Source organism: Egretta garzetta, unplaced genomic scaffold (genome assembly GCF_000687185.1).
Source record: "Egretta garzetta isolate BGI_Z169 unplaced genomic scaffold, ASM68718v1 scaffold38, whole genome shotgun sequence".
NCBI classification, from domain to species: domain Eukaryota; kingdom Metazoa; phylum Chordata; class Aves; order Pelecaniformes; family Ardeidae; genus Egretta; species Egretta garzetta.
This window is the reverse complement of record NW_009260667.1, coordinates 3,320,325-3,332,595: the sequence shown is the minus strand read 5'-3', so window position 1 is coordinate 3,332,595 and position 12,271 is coordinate 3,320,325. Positions and strand designations below refer to the sequence as shown.

General features: G+C 44.9%; 1 protein-coding gene across 1 annotated transcript in view; it reads left to right on the top strand.

Annotated features, from left to right (window-relative positions):
* Nucleotides 1–12,265, top strand: part of PLXNC1 (plexin C1) — a 150,816-nt gene extending 138,551 nt beyond the window's left edge. Inside the window, exons 26-33 of the mRNA XM_035901002.1 lie at nucleotides 3,032–3,086; nucleotides 4,144–4,175; nucleotides 4,264–4,371; nucleotides 6,320–6,483; nucleotides 6,911–7,058; nucleotides 8,916–9,056; nucleotides 9,149–9,223; nucleotides 10,912–12,265. Coding sequence (XP_035756895.1) covers nucleotides 3,032–3,086; nucleotides 4,144–4,175; nucleotides 4,264–4,371; nucleotides 6,320–6,483; nucleotides 6,911–7,058; nucleotides 8,916–9,056; nucleotides 9,149–9,223; nucleotides 10,912–11,016 — 828 coding nt within the window. The 3' untranslated portion in view covers nucleotides 11,017–12,265. The remainder of the gene's footprint in view (nucleotides 1–3,031; nucleotides 3,087–4,143; nucleotides 4,176–4,263; nucleotides 4,372–6,319; nucleotides 6,484–6,910; nucleotides 7,059–8,915; nucleotides 9,057–9,148; nucleotides 9,224–10,911) is intronic.
* Nucleotides 12,266–12,271: the final 6 nt, after the last annotated feature.

The window sequence follows — 12,271 nt, the reverse complement described above, 5'->3', positions numbered from 1 at the left end:
TTAATCTTGTCTATAGATTAACATGGGACTTCCTCCACTCCACTTGTAAAGATCTTGTACAAATTAGGACATTGTAGCGTTGCAGTCAGAGTCTATGCAGCAAAGGTCAACGTAGGTTCGAATCTGATTAGATACTTGAATTTCTGTCTAATGTGATAGCACCCACCCTCTTTACTACAGGCAGCCATTGCAAGTACTCCCTGATTTTACCTGGGAGCCTTTTGCGCTTCCTGAGCTCATGGCATGCGTTGGCTGAGGGGTGCCATACCTCATGGCAAATCGGCTCCAGCTGGTCACTGTCATCCCTGGATATCTTTGTCTCAGCCCTTGTTTTCGTCTGAGGTTTCTGCAGGCAAATGCAAGTTAGGTTGGAGGTTCAGTTGTTTTTGCAAAGCTGTAACTACACTAATTATAGCTTAGCAGCTGCCTTATGGAAATTGCGCTGGGTATCTCTGTTAGATATTTTAGTTCACTTTTTCTGACACTGACAAAATAATGTACATGTTAGGCAGGAACTTAGTGGCATTTTAGGCAGTGGCTTAGCAGCAAGTATCAGCCATTAGCACATCTAGTTTATTTTCTTGTATGCATATTAATGCAGAAAGGAATGTAAAGGTGTCTAGTTAGCAAGAAAAAGGAACATTGCATGCACAGTGTGAGGGTAGTTGCCTGAGTAATCCCAGTTTACATTTCAACGGTGTCTAGAGTTTTGTGGCAAGCCTGAATTTTTTCTTTTTGTTTGCCAGTCTTAAATGCTAGAAAGTACCCAGATTTCTGAAACTGGGAAGTACCATCAAATCCTTTTAAGATACTGGAGCATGAGGGTTGTGTTGTAAAGGTCCCAGAATCACCAGTCACTCTTGAAAAAGCACACTTAGTTTCTACACTGATTTTTAAAATGTGCAAGTAGGGGATGTTTGCATTTTTGTGTGGTGTTTCTGAAGGGAAAAAAACTCCACTGTACTCTTATTAGACTGTCATGTGTCTCTCACTTGTGTGCTCCTTTTGCTAATTTTTTGCTCCTATTAGGGTTATTGATATGATTATTTATGAGGTCTGCACTATTGTTTACATGAGAACAACCACAAGCCTTGACAAGAAAGTCGCTGATTATCATGATGTCCTATCTCCCATGCAAGAAGAGAGCTAGGGAACTGCTTTCAGATCTGCTGTCCAGTCACAAATCTCCAATTTCTCAGCCTGTAGCAGCATCACATGTTCCAGGAGCGGGCACAGCCCCAGCGAGCAAATCTGAATGTGTGATCCAGGGATGTCACTGATAAGAACTGGATTATAGGGAGGACAGGAGGCCTGGAGAACAAGGAAGAGGCATAGAGCCGCACTACTGCATCTTCTGTTTTGCAAAGTAGCTGTATTCCATGTTGTCTGGATCTGAACAGATCTCCCCTTTGCCTTTTTGTCCCCCTCAGTAATGCACCTGACAAAGTAAAGGTGTTCTGAGGTGCCCATGGGAGCAGCCTACCATGAAAAGTGATGTAGGCAGCAGGACACTAGAAGGTTTTTTTTTTTTAATTGGATCACACTGAAAGAAACACAAGTATGGCTGCTGCAGTAATGATAAAGAAGGGAAAGCATATTCCACTCAATGCTAAAAGCATCATTTCAGGTTTAATTTCTGGGACAAGTTGGGGCTTGGATCATGACTGCACCTACTCCTCTGGTTCCTGGAGAGAAACGCAGCTCTTCCTCCAAGCTCTGCCCATCTCCCCCAGGACAGGAGCCAACACATTTCAGCACTGAGCTGCTCTCCTGCTTCTTGGAGAGGGAGTGGAGGCAGCACATTGCCCACGCTGCTCTGGGAGGGGGTAAGCTGCTGGGTAGCCCTGTTCCTGTTTACCTATCTTCAGGGCCAAGTAGGAGGACTCTGGGTCTTTGTGTCACCTCACAAGCTAGCCTTAGAGCATATTCCCATGGTGTGGTCTTAAAGTGCTCTGTATTATCTGAAAGAGCTCTGAAACACTGTATGATAAATGGAACCCCTGCAAAAAATCATACTTCTAAAATAGATTGCATTTACTTTCCAGGAGCAAGTGTAAGTGCAGATTTCTTTGGCGCAAGACAGAGCTTTTGATAGAGTATCTTAATGTTTAAACTGGTTTCTCGCACCAGGCTTGCTGCCAAGGTTTAAAAAACACTTAAATTATTTTGGCAGAGATCCCTTCCTAGAACTGGCCAGTTGTTTTTGTAATTATAGAGGGAAGTACACTAGCACTTGGCAAGACCCAACATTTGACAGCAGAGCAGTGGTGTAGTTCTCAGTGGGAGCCGTTTTTGAGTTACTCTTTGACAATAAAAGCATGACTTGCCAGTTTCTTTTAAAGATAATAGTTACCATCCTAGCAGCGCTGTAAATTCAGGAAAGGAGGGGGGAAGATTTTTCTTAGAAATCCCAAGGTGACTAGATATGGATCTTGACCTTAGGGTGTCAGATCCCCACGTTAGATCCACAGGGCGTAAATATTTTGCTCAGTTTGAAAATAGTTCTTGGGAGCACCAGGCTAGACTGTCAGCATGGCCCCTCTATAGGGCATGGTGGGGGGGAATGGACCGAGCTGGAAAAAAGGGGGCCAGAAGAGAAATCATCCCTGTGTTCCCCTCCCTGCCTCACCTTCCCATAAGATCCTATTGCATTTGGGGCCAGAGAATTCAACCTGGGCAATCTGTAGATAGATGGGTGCAAGAGGCAGTACAAAGCAGTACGTGGAAATGAAAATGTCCAAATAGGGTCTGAACCAGAAAAATCAAAGAAAGGGAAAGGTCTTAAAGGCCAGCTTGTCAGAAGAGCTGCCTTCCCACCTTGCCAGGTAAGGCTAACAAACTGCAGCTCCTGCCCATGCCTGAAAGCCCAGCCCTGGCTGCCTGCTTAGAGCCATGCACACAGTGGTGAGAATGAGACGGGCTGGCACGCTCCTGCTCTGCCACAGACTTAAGGACAGAGGAAATGAAACTGAGGGGTTTGTGAATTGTAAACACTTTTGTTTCAGCACGGTATGTTTGTTTTTACTTTCAGATTTCAAATGGAGCAACCATAAAAGTCTTTAAAAAGAAGGCAAATACCCGATCAGGTAACAAAGGAACTGCAACGTATTTAATCTTCTGTGGAGAATGGGCTGGGAATGCAGAGAGCTGAGCTAGGACTGGTTGTCTCTTGGTCAATAGGAGGTCAGAAAAGTTGGCACTTTTTGATATAGCTGAGCCAAATGAAGAACTGTGTTACCCTGGCTCTGAGCCTCTGGCAGGCAGAGTGGGCCTAAGAGGAGGGAAGGAGGCAAAGGAAAGAAGGACAGAAGGACTTAGTCTTCCACAAATGAATGCTTAAACATACAGACTCATAAGCAGGAAGGCAGGAGGCAGGGAAGCCCCGGTGACACAAAGTGCTGACTGGTGAGACCAACACAGGGAACATGCCCTGCTCCAGTGCCCGGCATTGTGTGTCACGGGCATAGTGGTTCCCTGTCTGGAGTCAGGCATAACAAAAAAACACAGTTTTGGAATTTTCCTTATTCTCTTGGGTGTGTTTCTGAAAGCTTTGGCTCTGCTGTCTCACCAGCAGGTTGGGAGGTAAAGGGTGCTTACAAGGAGTCAGTTCATCTTCCCTATCCCTGTGACACAGGTTGCTCCAGCCCAGCTGGTTGCTTGGGGGAAGTGGGCTTTCTGTAGCTTCTGGGGAGAAACAGACACTCCTAGGGTGTCATTCACCTCACCCTCAAAGTGGACATCTAAAGTTAGGAGAGATCTGCCCCTGAGGTGCGAAACACTGGGGCAGCACTGGTCTCTCCCTCAGCAAGAACAGGGTTGTCTGTTCTCAGCCATTGCTTTCAAGCCTGACCTCAGCCCGCCTGCACCGAGAGTACTCTTAGAGACTAAACCAATGCAGTCATCTCATCTGCTGTCTGTTGTCCTCCTTTCAGAGGAGCTGCAATTTGCTGCCAGCTTACCCCAGCAGCAGATGATGATGCCCTAGCTTAGTGGTCTGACCTACAGGTTGGCACCAGGGAGGTGAGCCAGGACCTGTGGGTTTCTCAGAGGCTTCCCCCACGCTGCGGGCAGGAAAGGGTGACACCGAGCCTGCTTGGCTGCGTTGTTTCATTAATGCATGTTTGCTCTCTGCTTTCTGTTCAGATGTGGACTACTCGGATGAACACTGTCATTTGGTGAGTTCAGTCATTACAATGTTAAGTGGTAGATTTAATACTGAGTTGTGTTTGTAACTGTGTAATCTCTCTAATCTCTTCATGACAGATTTTACCAGATTCCGAAGCAAACAAAGATGTGAAAGGAGCAGGTCACAAAGGAAAGCAAAAATTCAAAGTGAAAGAAATGTATCTGACAAAGCTTCTGTCAACTAAGGTAAGCTGTAAAGGCCTTATTTTGGGGGAAGGCTGATGTTAGGCTTGGCTAGTTTGGCACAGCAGAAAGAGAAATTAAAGCAGCAATTACGCAGACTTCCTGCATGTGTATCAAATACTAAATAAAAACGGTGGCCTATAAAAATCACTGTGAGAACTATGGATTATGACAATTTGCAAAGATGGACACATTTTGTGTTTTCTAATGCTAGAATTCTGAAATTGTCTATTACTCGCACTCTCTGTCTCCCCAGTAAGCACAACCTTTTTTCTCAGGTTAAAGCAAAAAGGTAGTTACTGAGCTTATAGAAAGTGTCTTTGGTCACTGAGTGCCATAGAGCAAGAACGATCCCTTCTGGAGGGACAGCTTTCAGTCAACAGTCTCCTCACTCTCTACTAGAGTTTGCCCAGCTTAGAGACAACTTCCAAGGCCTGAGTTTCACAAAATACGGCCCATGAAATGAAATAGTCTTTTAGGGACTCAAATTAAGCATCCAGAATAACTATATTAATTTTAAAGACGAGGTCCTTAGGATTTATGATATGATTACCTAATTTATACAGTGCACATTCCTTAGGAATAAGCCCGGCTCACTCCCTGTGGTAACGTCATCTTGTTTCTGACTTGCTCAAAAGGGTTATAAAACTCTTTGCAACAGCATATTACTTAAAATATTAATCAATGCACAACACTGAGAGCTGTGCGACATGAGAGGCCTGAAGGGATGATGATTATGGCCTTCTTGCATTTAAGAATCTATCAGTCATTACTTAATTAGACTGTTGATAGCATCCGGAGTAATTTGGGACACTACCCAAAGTGAGAGTGAAGACTGGTCATTTCTCATTAGCTGTGGAAACTAACATAAGCCCTTAGGAATCGCTGGAGTAAACCAGTAATATCTCATGGTGGAAGGCTGAAGTACAAAAGAAAAGATCAGGCTCTTAAGAAACAGTCCTTTTAAAGGGCTTAAAATTAATCACCTCCTTCTCCGAAGTAGGGTAGTGCTCTGTACAAGAGCTCTGTGATACCCCTCACTGTGAAATTCCACCCATGATAGGCCGTGCACTAAAGGAAATTACATCGGACCGTGTCTTTCTCCCTCCCTCTCTCTCGCCCATACACACATGCAGACACAATTGTAGAATTTGCCACATGAAGTGAACTGGCCGGTAGAGCATCAAGATCCTGGGATACACTTAAATCCTTCTTGTTGAGAGAAGATTGGGCTGAACTGGGCTTCAGAACAGATGTGAAGAAAAAATGCACAAAACAGCGTTTTGCTTTGTTTGCCTCTACTTATGAATACTCTGTGATGATGTCAGTGAGTCTGTCAGAAGCCAAGCCTTTGCTTCTGTGAGCCAAGTATCTTCGCTTCTGGATCAGAAATCCCCAGTTTTCAGTTCTTCTCTCTAATATTAGCGTCTTCATATGCCACCCAAAGCTGTTATCCTAGAGTGAGGTCAAGCGTCACAGTCGCTTGGCTGTGAAGTGTTGATCAGCACATGTGTTCAACGTGTGTCGCAGATGGCACCGTGAAGACCAGTGCCTTAGGAAAGTGGTTCAACTCCTCTTTGCTCACCTCCCTCTTACTTCCAGTCACAAGTTCCAAATGCCTTTAGCAACGCTGCCAACAGTATCTGAAGAATTGATACTGTCTTTTCTGGAACGGGTGATTCCTTCCACCTACGATTTATCACAAAGTTCACCACAATTATCCTGTTGGTAAAGTGATAAGGTATTCGACATTTGAAAGCAGCTCATTATGGTATATTTGTAGTTTCATTTTTGTTATTGACTGTCTTGTTTGCCAATAACCTATGGCCTAGATATTTGCCACAAGTGTATTGTAGTTTCTGTGTGTGGTTGCCTTGGGGCACGCTCCAGTCTCTGAGACAAGAAATCCCATTCTTTTCTTGTGCAATGATAGTATTCATTTTCTTTTCAGGTTGCAATTCACTCAGTTGTTGAAAAGCTCTTCAGGAGCATTTGGAGTTTACCCAACAATAAAGCACCTGTTGCCATCAAGTACTTTTTTGACTTTCTGGATGCCCAGGCTGAGAGCAAAAAAATTAATGACCCTGATGTGGTCCATATATGGAAAACGAACAGGTATGCCCATATGATATGCGCGGGAGTGCGTGCACTCTCTGAAAATGTCGTTGCAAAGATGGAACAGGTCACCTCTGATGAGAAGAGTAAGATTTTGGCATGCCTGGGTGAAGATATGATTTGGCTGTGTGGATCCCAGTAATTTTAGTGTATCAGTTGGATACCGATACAAACCACCATAGCTTCCAGGACTTTCTAAGTCTGCATACTGGCTTCACAGTCAGAAAGAAGCACCTGCAGGTTGAGAGCATTATTTGGAGGTGGAAGGGTGACTGATGTGTTTGCCTTTGTTCCCTGATCCCTTTTTTAACATGAATACGCAGCCCAGAAATGTGCTTCTTTGCATGAGTGCGGTGCAATTATACTGCCATTTTAAAGCAGTTGTGCTACCGGAGTGGTTAAAGATGCTTGTTCTTCCTCTGTCTAGCCTTCCTCTCCGCTTCTGGGTGAACATACTGAAGAATCCCCAATTTGTCTTTGATATTAAGAAGACTTCACACATAGATGGCTGTTTGTCTGTTATCGCACAAGCTTTCATGGATGCCTTTTCTCTAGCAGAACAGACACTGGGGAAGGTAATGCTGCCCTTCCAGTCTTTTGCTAACTTCTCAACCAGTGACTTTTTCAACTGTATGACGATTTAGGGGATGAAGTCCTCGATCTGCTGGCATTGGGGGCAAAACTGTCAGTGGCCTAATTAAGCTGGATTTCCATTCCTTGTTGCTCCATCTCACAAGGCTTTCAAGAACTCACAGGAGCAGACAGATACAGCTACTAGAATGCCGTATCTATAGTTAACTGCCACTTATCTTCTCTGCAGTGGGCTTCTGCATAGTGTGTTTATAGAATATGTGGAAGAGGGTGGAAATTGTAAGATTTCAATGAAGTTTTAAAGAATTTTTAAACAAGGGTCTTAAAAGCATTAACATCATTTAATAAGTAGTCCCAATTTTGTCTGCCACACACCAATGTGCAGAAAACATGCGTAGTAAGCTACTGAGAGCTGTAAGAATACTTGAAAGAGCTCTGAAGTTTGACACAATTCCTTTCACGTGTATTAGCTGCTCCCTTTTTATATGCAAAATTATTTGCTGCAGTAAGAAGTCCAGAAATCTTACGCTCAAAAGCTCTTCAGTACAGTGTCCAGAACTCTAGGGATCAGAAATACTTAGTTTTTCCTGAGGGTATTTTCCTTTTCTTTGGACGGAAGCAGGAAGCATTTGTTCAGGTTCATACTACCAAGAAAAACAGGCTAGAGATCTTTTAGCCTAAAAAAATGTGTGTAATAACGGACTGATTTCCTATGTGATCTGAACTAACTGCTCGTTTGTTGAAGGTAAATAACAAATAATGTGCTTATTTATCTTATTTTGGGAGTGAAGTGTCATGAATTAAAACTAATCACATCACTCACTCGATGGAGAAACTGCAAATGAGCATGGGCTGTTAGGTTGCTACGCTTAACATCCCTTGTAAAGTACTGTTGATACAACAGCTCCCATTAACCATTTGAAAAGGGATGCTGAAACCTGAGAGAGGTCGGCAGTGCAGTAAATATCTTGTGGCCTTTCAGTACTAAAATGTATTTACTTTCGCGCTTTTGAGCCTTTTATCATAAAATGTTCTTCAGCCACTTAGAAAACAAGCATTTAAATCATTTCATCACAGGGTGGAAACACTAGTGACAAGATATCACATGGTTGTGTCATTTATTCCCCAGAATTTAAACTAGAGCAGTGACAGGAAACTACCAGCCCCCACTTACACATTCTGAAAACATGGTTTCCAGGTGGAGCTTCGGCTCCTACCACAAACATCAGCATTTATTTCCTCGGATGAGCCCAAAGCTGCCTCGTAGGTCAGTGCTGACCCAAGTGGTTGAAGCCTTGGGGAAAAAAACCAAATCCCTTTGGCTGTGTGTGCCTGGCAGGCAGCTCTCTGTGCTCTCGAGCCCCTGAGCGAAAGGAGTAGGGGCCAAAGGGTTTTAGGGGAACCTCTGCCAGGGCAGGATCTAGCAAGGCTCTCTGGTGTGTTACCCTAGGGGAACTTTCCACAGCACTGCTGTATCCTGTATGTAAATAGGGTGTCAGCCTCCAGCCCTTCAGTTCAGCTTTCACAATCTTTCAGGTCTGGGGAGTGGCGAGGAGGAAGTAAGAAAGAAAAATGTCTAAGGAACAAATGTTCATCACTCCTGATGCCAACAGAAATAATTATATGGCAACTGTCATGAAACAGAATGCACTATTACTGAGGTCCTGCGTCTGCTCTTCATCTTTATTTCATAACCTTGATTCCTTGCATATAACCACCGCAAAGAGAAATGAGTCACACAGAGAACAGACACAATTAGATGCAATTAACTATGTGGAGGTGGAACCTTAGGAAATCTGTGCTGTGAAAATTGACAAGGCTTCAAATATTTTCTTTTTAAGGAAGCACCAACAAATAAACTTCTCTACGCTAAGGACATTCCACTCTACAAGAAGGAGGTGAAAGCGTACTATAAAGCCATCAGGGATCTGCCTCCACTGACCACTTCAGAGGTTGAAGAATTTCTAACTCAGGAATCTAAGGTATGGTTGAGAAGCCGCAACTTCATTTGCTTTCAGGTTAAGTTGGTTTTTAAAAAGGAGAATTATCTGACCAGAGCTATTTTCTGTTCTAGAAACATGAAAATGAATTTAATGAGAAAGTGGCCTTGATTGAAATCTACAGATACATAGTGAAATACTATGATGAGGTAAGCACGTCTGCTATTCCTGCTTAACCCCTTAACGTTAACTCGCGCCCTCAGGCTTGGAAGCTGGACTTGACAGAGTAACCAAGGGCTGGCCTCGGTGTGCGACTCCCTGGGTGCCACCCCGGAGACAGCCCCTCTGCCAGGCAGCCGAGGATGCTCCCCCCGCCGAGCTGTGCGGGGCCAGAGCAGCGTGGCCCCCGGGGGGGCCGGAGCCCCCACCTCTCGGAGGGGTCGCAGGCCAGAGGTGTGTAAATGCGCCTTTACTGTCACCGCAGTATTTCACAGAGACAGTAGCAATAAAAATTCTCCCCACGGTTTTGAGAAAGTTCCTGTATAGTCTAGACTTGTTGTTTTACTGCGTGTGCAGAGCATCTGCTAATGCCTGTCACAACTCCTGTGCACGCGCTCCATTTCCCTGGGGATTCAGACATCAGATCCGACTGTAGCACTGGGGATCTCCATTTAACAGTCACTGCAAACACCTCAGCGGAGTGCACTCAGCCTTACGGCAAGAGGTGTCTGCTCCTTTCCCATCATTGCCCTCTTCCGCTCTGCTCTAATAGTCTTCCTCTTAAACAAAAGAAGCTATAGCTTCCAGCCCCTGCTATTGCTAACAAAAGAAACCGTTTCTCAACTGAATGCACTTAGTCACAGGCTACCTCTAAGCTGCTTTGTAAGCAAATCCCTGCCCTCTGCTTTGCATGATGGGGTCCTCCACTCCATTCTGCGTTTTGCTCGCACCCTTGGCGGAGGCTGCGTGTGCCTGCGCAGAGACGCAGATAAGAGCCAGCTGGGGTGCGTTGCCTGAAGGCCTCGTTACCACTTCCAGCAGGTTGTCTGGGTCTCCCAGCAACCAGACCTTTCTCTCTTTCGTCCCCGGCAGCGCAGCATCAGCACTCGCTGTAATCATCCTGTCGCCTGTGAGCTGGCTTCCCACTTCTGATGTCTAACATCTCAAATTATCTGGGTTCAGCGTCAAATCTTTGCCCCTTAAAAGCAGCTCGGGATGTTACTCAGAGTGGCCCTATGCTTTATTAAGCTCATTAAAATTGTTGACACAGGAGACTTCAGTGTACTTTCTAATCTTAGTGCCCATTTTTGCTTTTTTGAAGCTAGCACTGGCTAAACTTACCCCATCCTTAGAAGGAAACCCTCCCTCTGCTCTTCCACCCTCTGGCTTTTGACCTGGAGCAGCTAAACCTCATTCATTGTTTGCTGAGACCTCGGTCGCTTTGTAGAGTTGCCAGCAAAGAGTTTTCAGACAGCAGCAGTGCTCCTTCCTATCACCTGGGCCGGAGCCAAGTGGGCAAGTTAGAGCAAGAGAGGGCAAGTTTATTGCCCTCGGTTCCATAGGGCAGAAGAAGAGAAAGAAAATATCATTTGCAAATCTGCTCAGGGTAAAACTGGAGCACTGGCCTTGCCTCACGCTTCAGGAGATGAACATGTGTTGGATTTGTTTGGGGTTTTTTGCTTGGCTCTGTCATTCTTTTGTGGAAGTGTTGCAAATCCTGTAATCATAGTAACTTGAAAGGAAAACTACGAAAATAAAGTGTTAAAGTCAGAAAAGAATGTTTACATATAGGCATTTTCTGCCAGTAGTTGTTGGAATGCAGAAAAGCAGGCTTTAAAAAACAGCAAGGAAAATAAGCACTAAAAAAATGATTCTCTCTTTTGCTAATTGTTAACAGATTGTCAGCAAACTCGAGCGAGAACGGGGGTTTGAAGAAGTCCAGAAACAGCTCCAGCAAGTAAAAGCCTTATTCGATGAAAAGAAAAAATGCAAATGGCTTTGAGCAGAGCACTGACTCGCAGCGTCACCGTGGGGGATTTTAAATAAGCGCTACTGCTCCCAGAACTGTTTTGACTGACTACATGTACAGGGTTTGAAACATTTGGACACTCTTCTCCACTCTGACCATTCCAAGTAATACCTACGTTTGGGAATGAAGTACGGGCAGGGGTAGATATTCAAACGTGGGCACGTGAAAGCGAAAGTGAGTCTAGCGTCGGCAGGGCCAGCATTTTTAGGTACTCGAACACATGTACCTTTTGGTTCAAAAACACTGCCTAAGTAAGCAAGCTTTCCGCTTACTTAAAAACAAGCTTGCAGGCAAGGCGCAAAACATGCTGCAAGTTCAGAGTTGCCCATGTGACCTTGCAAGTTGCTTCTTAGCTCTTTTTTGTAAGAGAGAAAGCCGATGTTTCGCCACATCCTTTCAGCAGCCTTGGCAAACTGTGAGGATGAGCTCCGGCTTCAGAATACGGGTCAACTGCAGTCTCCTTCCTTCCAGACAAATGTATGCTGGTTCCTGTTTGGGGAAAAAAAAAAACAACAAAACAAAACACAGCACCAAAGTGACACTTAGGACAAGCGTGTTTGTTTAGCAGAAGAAGTGGGTCTGAGGTTTGAAGTCCAAATGCCACGTGGTGGGACTTCTCTTCCTTAGGTTAGAAATTCCCCGTGCTATGCGAAGCCAGCCACTGAGCCGAGGGGAGGCTTTTGGAGAAAGGCGCTAGACGGGCATCAGTCTGTGTTTACATTTCTACCTTTCCATCCTTAAATAAGCTGTGAAACACTTGTGAGCAGCTTCACACGTGAAACCTCCGTGCAGCTGCGCCGCATCGGAACGCCGCTGTGATTTGACGAAGCAGCTGACGATGGCTGAACTTCGGTGCACAAACCTGTACTCGGGTGCACGATGGGCCCATGCGTCAGTGCTGACAGTCCAGGCCAGTCTTGCCATCCCTGTACAAGGGCCTCACAAATCTAAAGCCAGCAATTTTTTTTTTTTTTTTTTTGCTTTTTTTCAGGTTGTCTACACCAAGGCTTTGTCAAAAGAGGCTTAGTTTAATAACATGTGAGAAGAGGAGGGCTGGTGTAAGCTCTGACTCTGTGTGAGAAACTCTTTGATGTAAACATGACAGGGTGGTGGGGGGGGAGGTAACTGCCTTGGTCCTGCTGGGGTGTTTTTTTGAGGCTTGGCCATTTTCAGAGGAGGGGCTCCATTGCATCTGCACTGGTGGCTAACGTTAGCCCAGCTGGAAAGC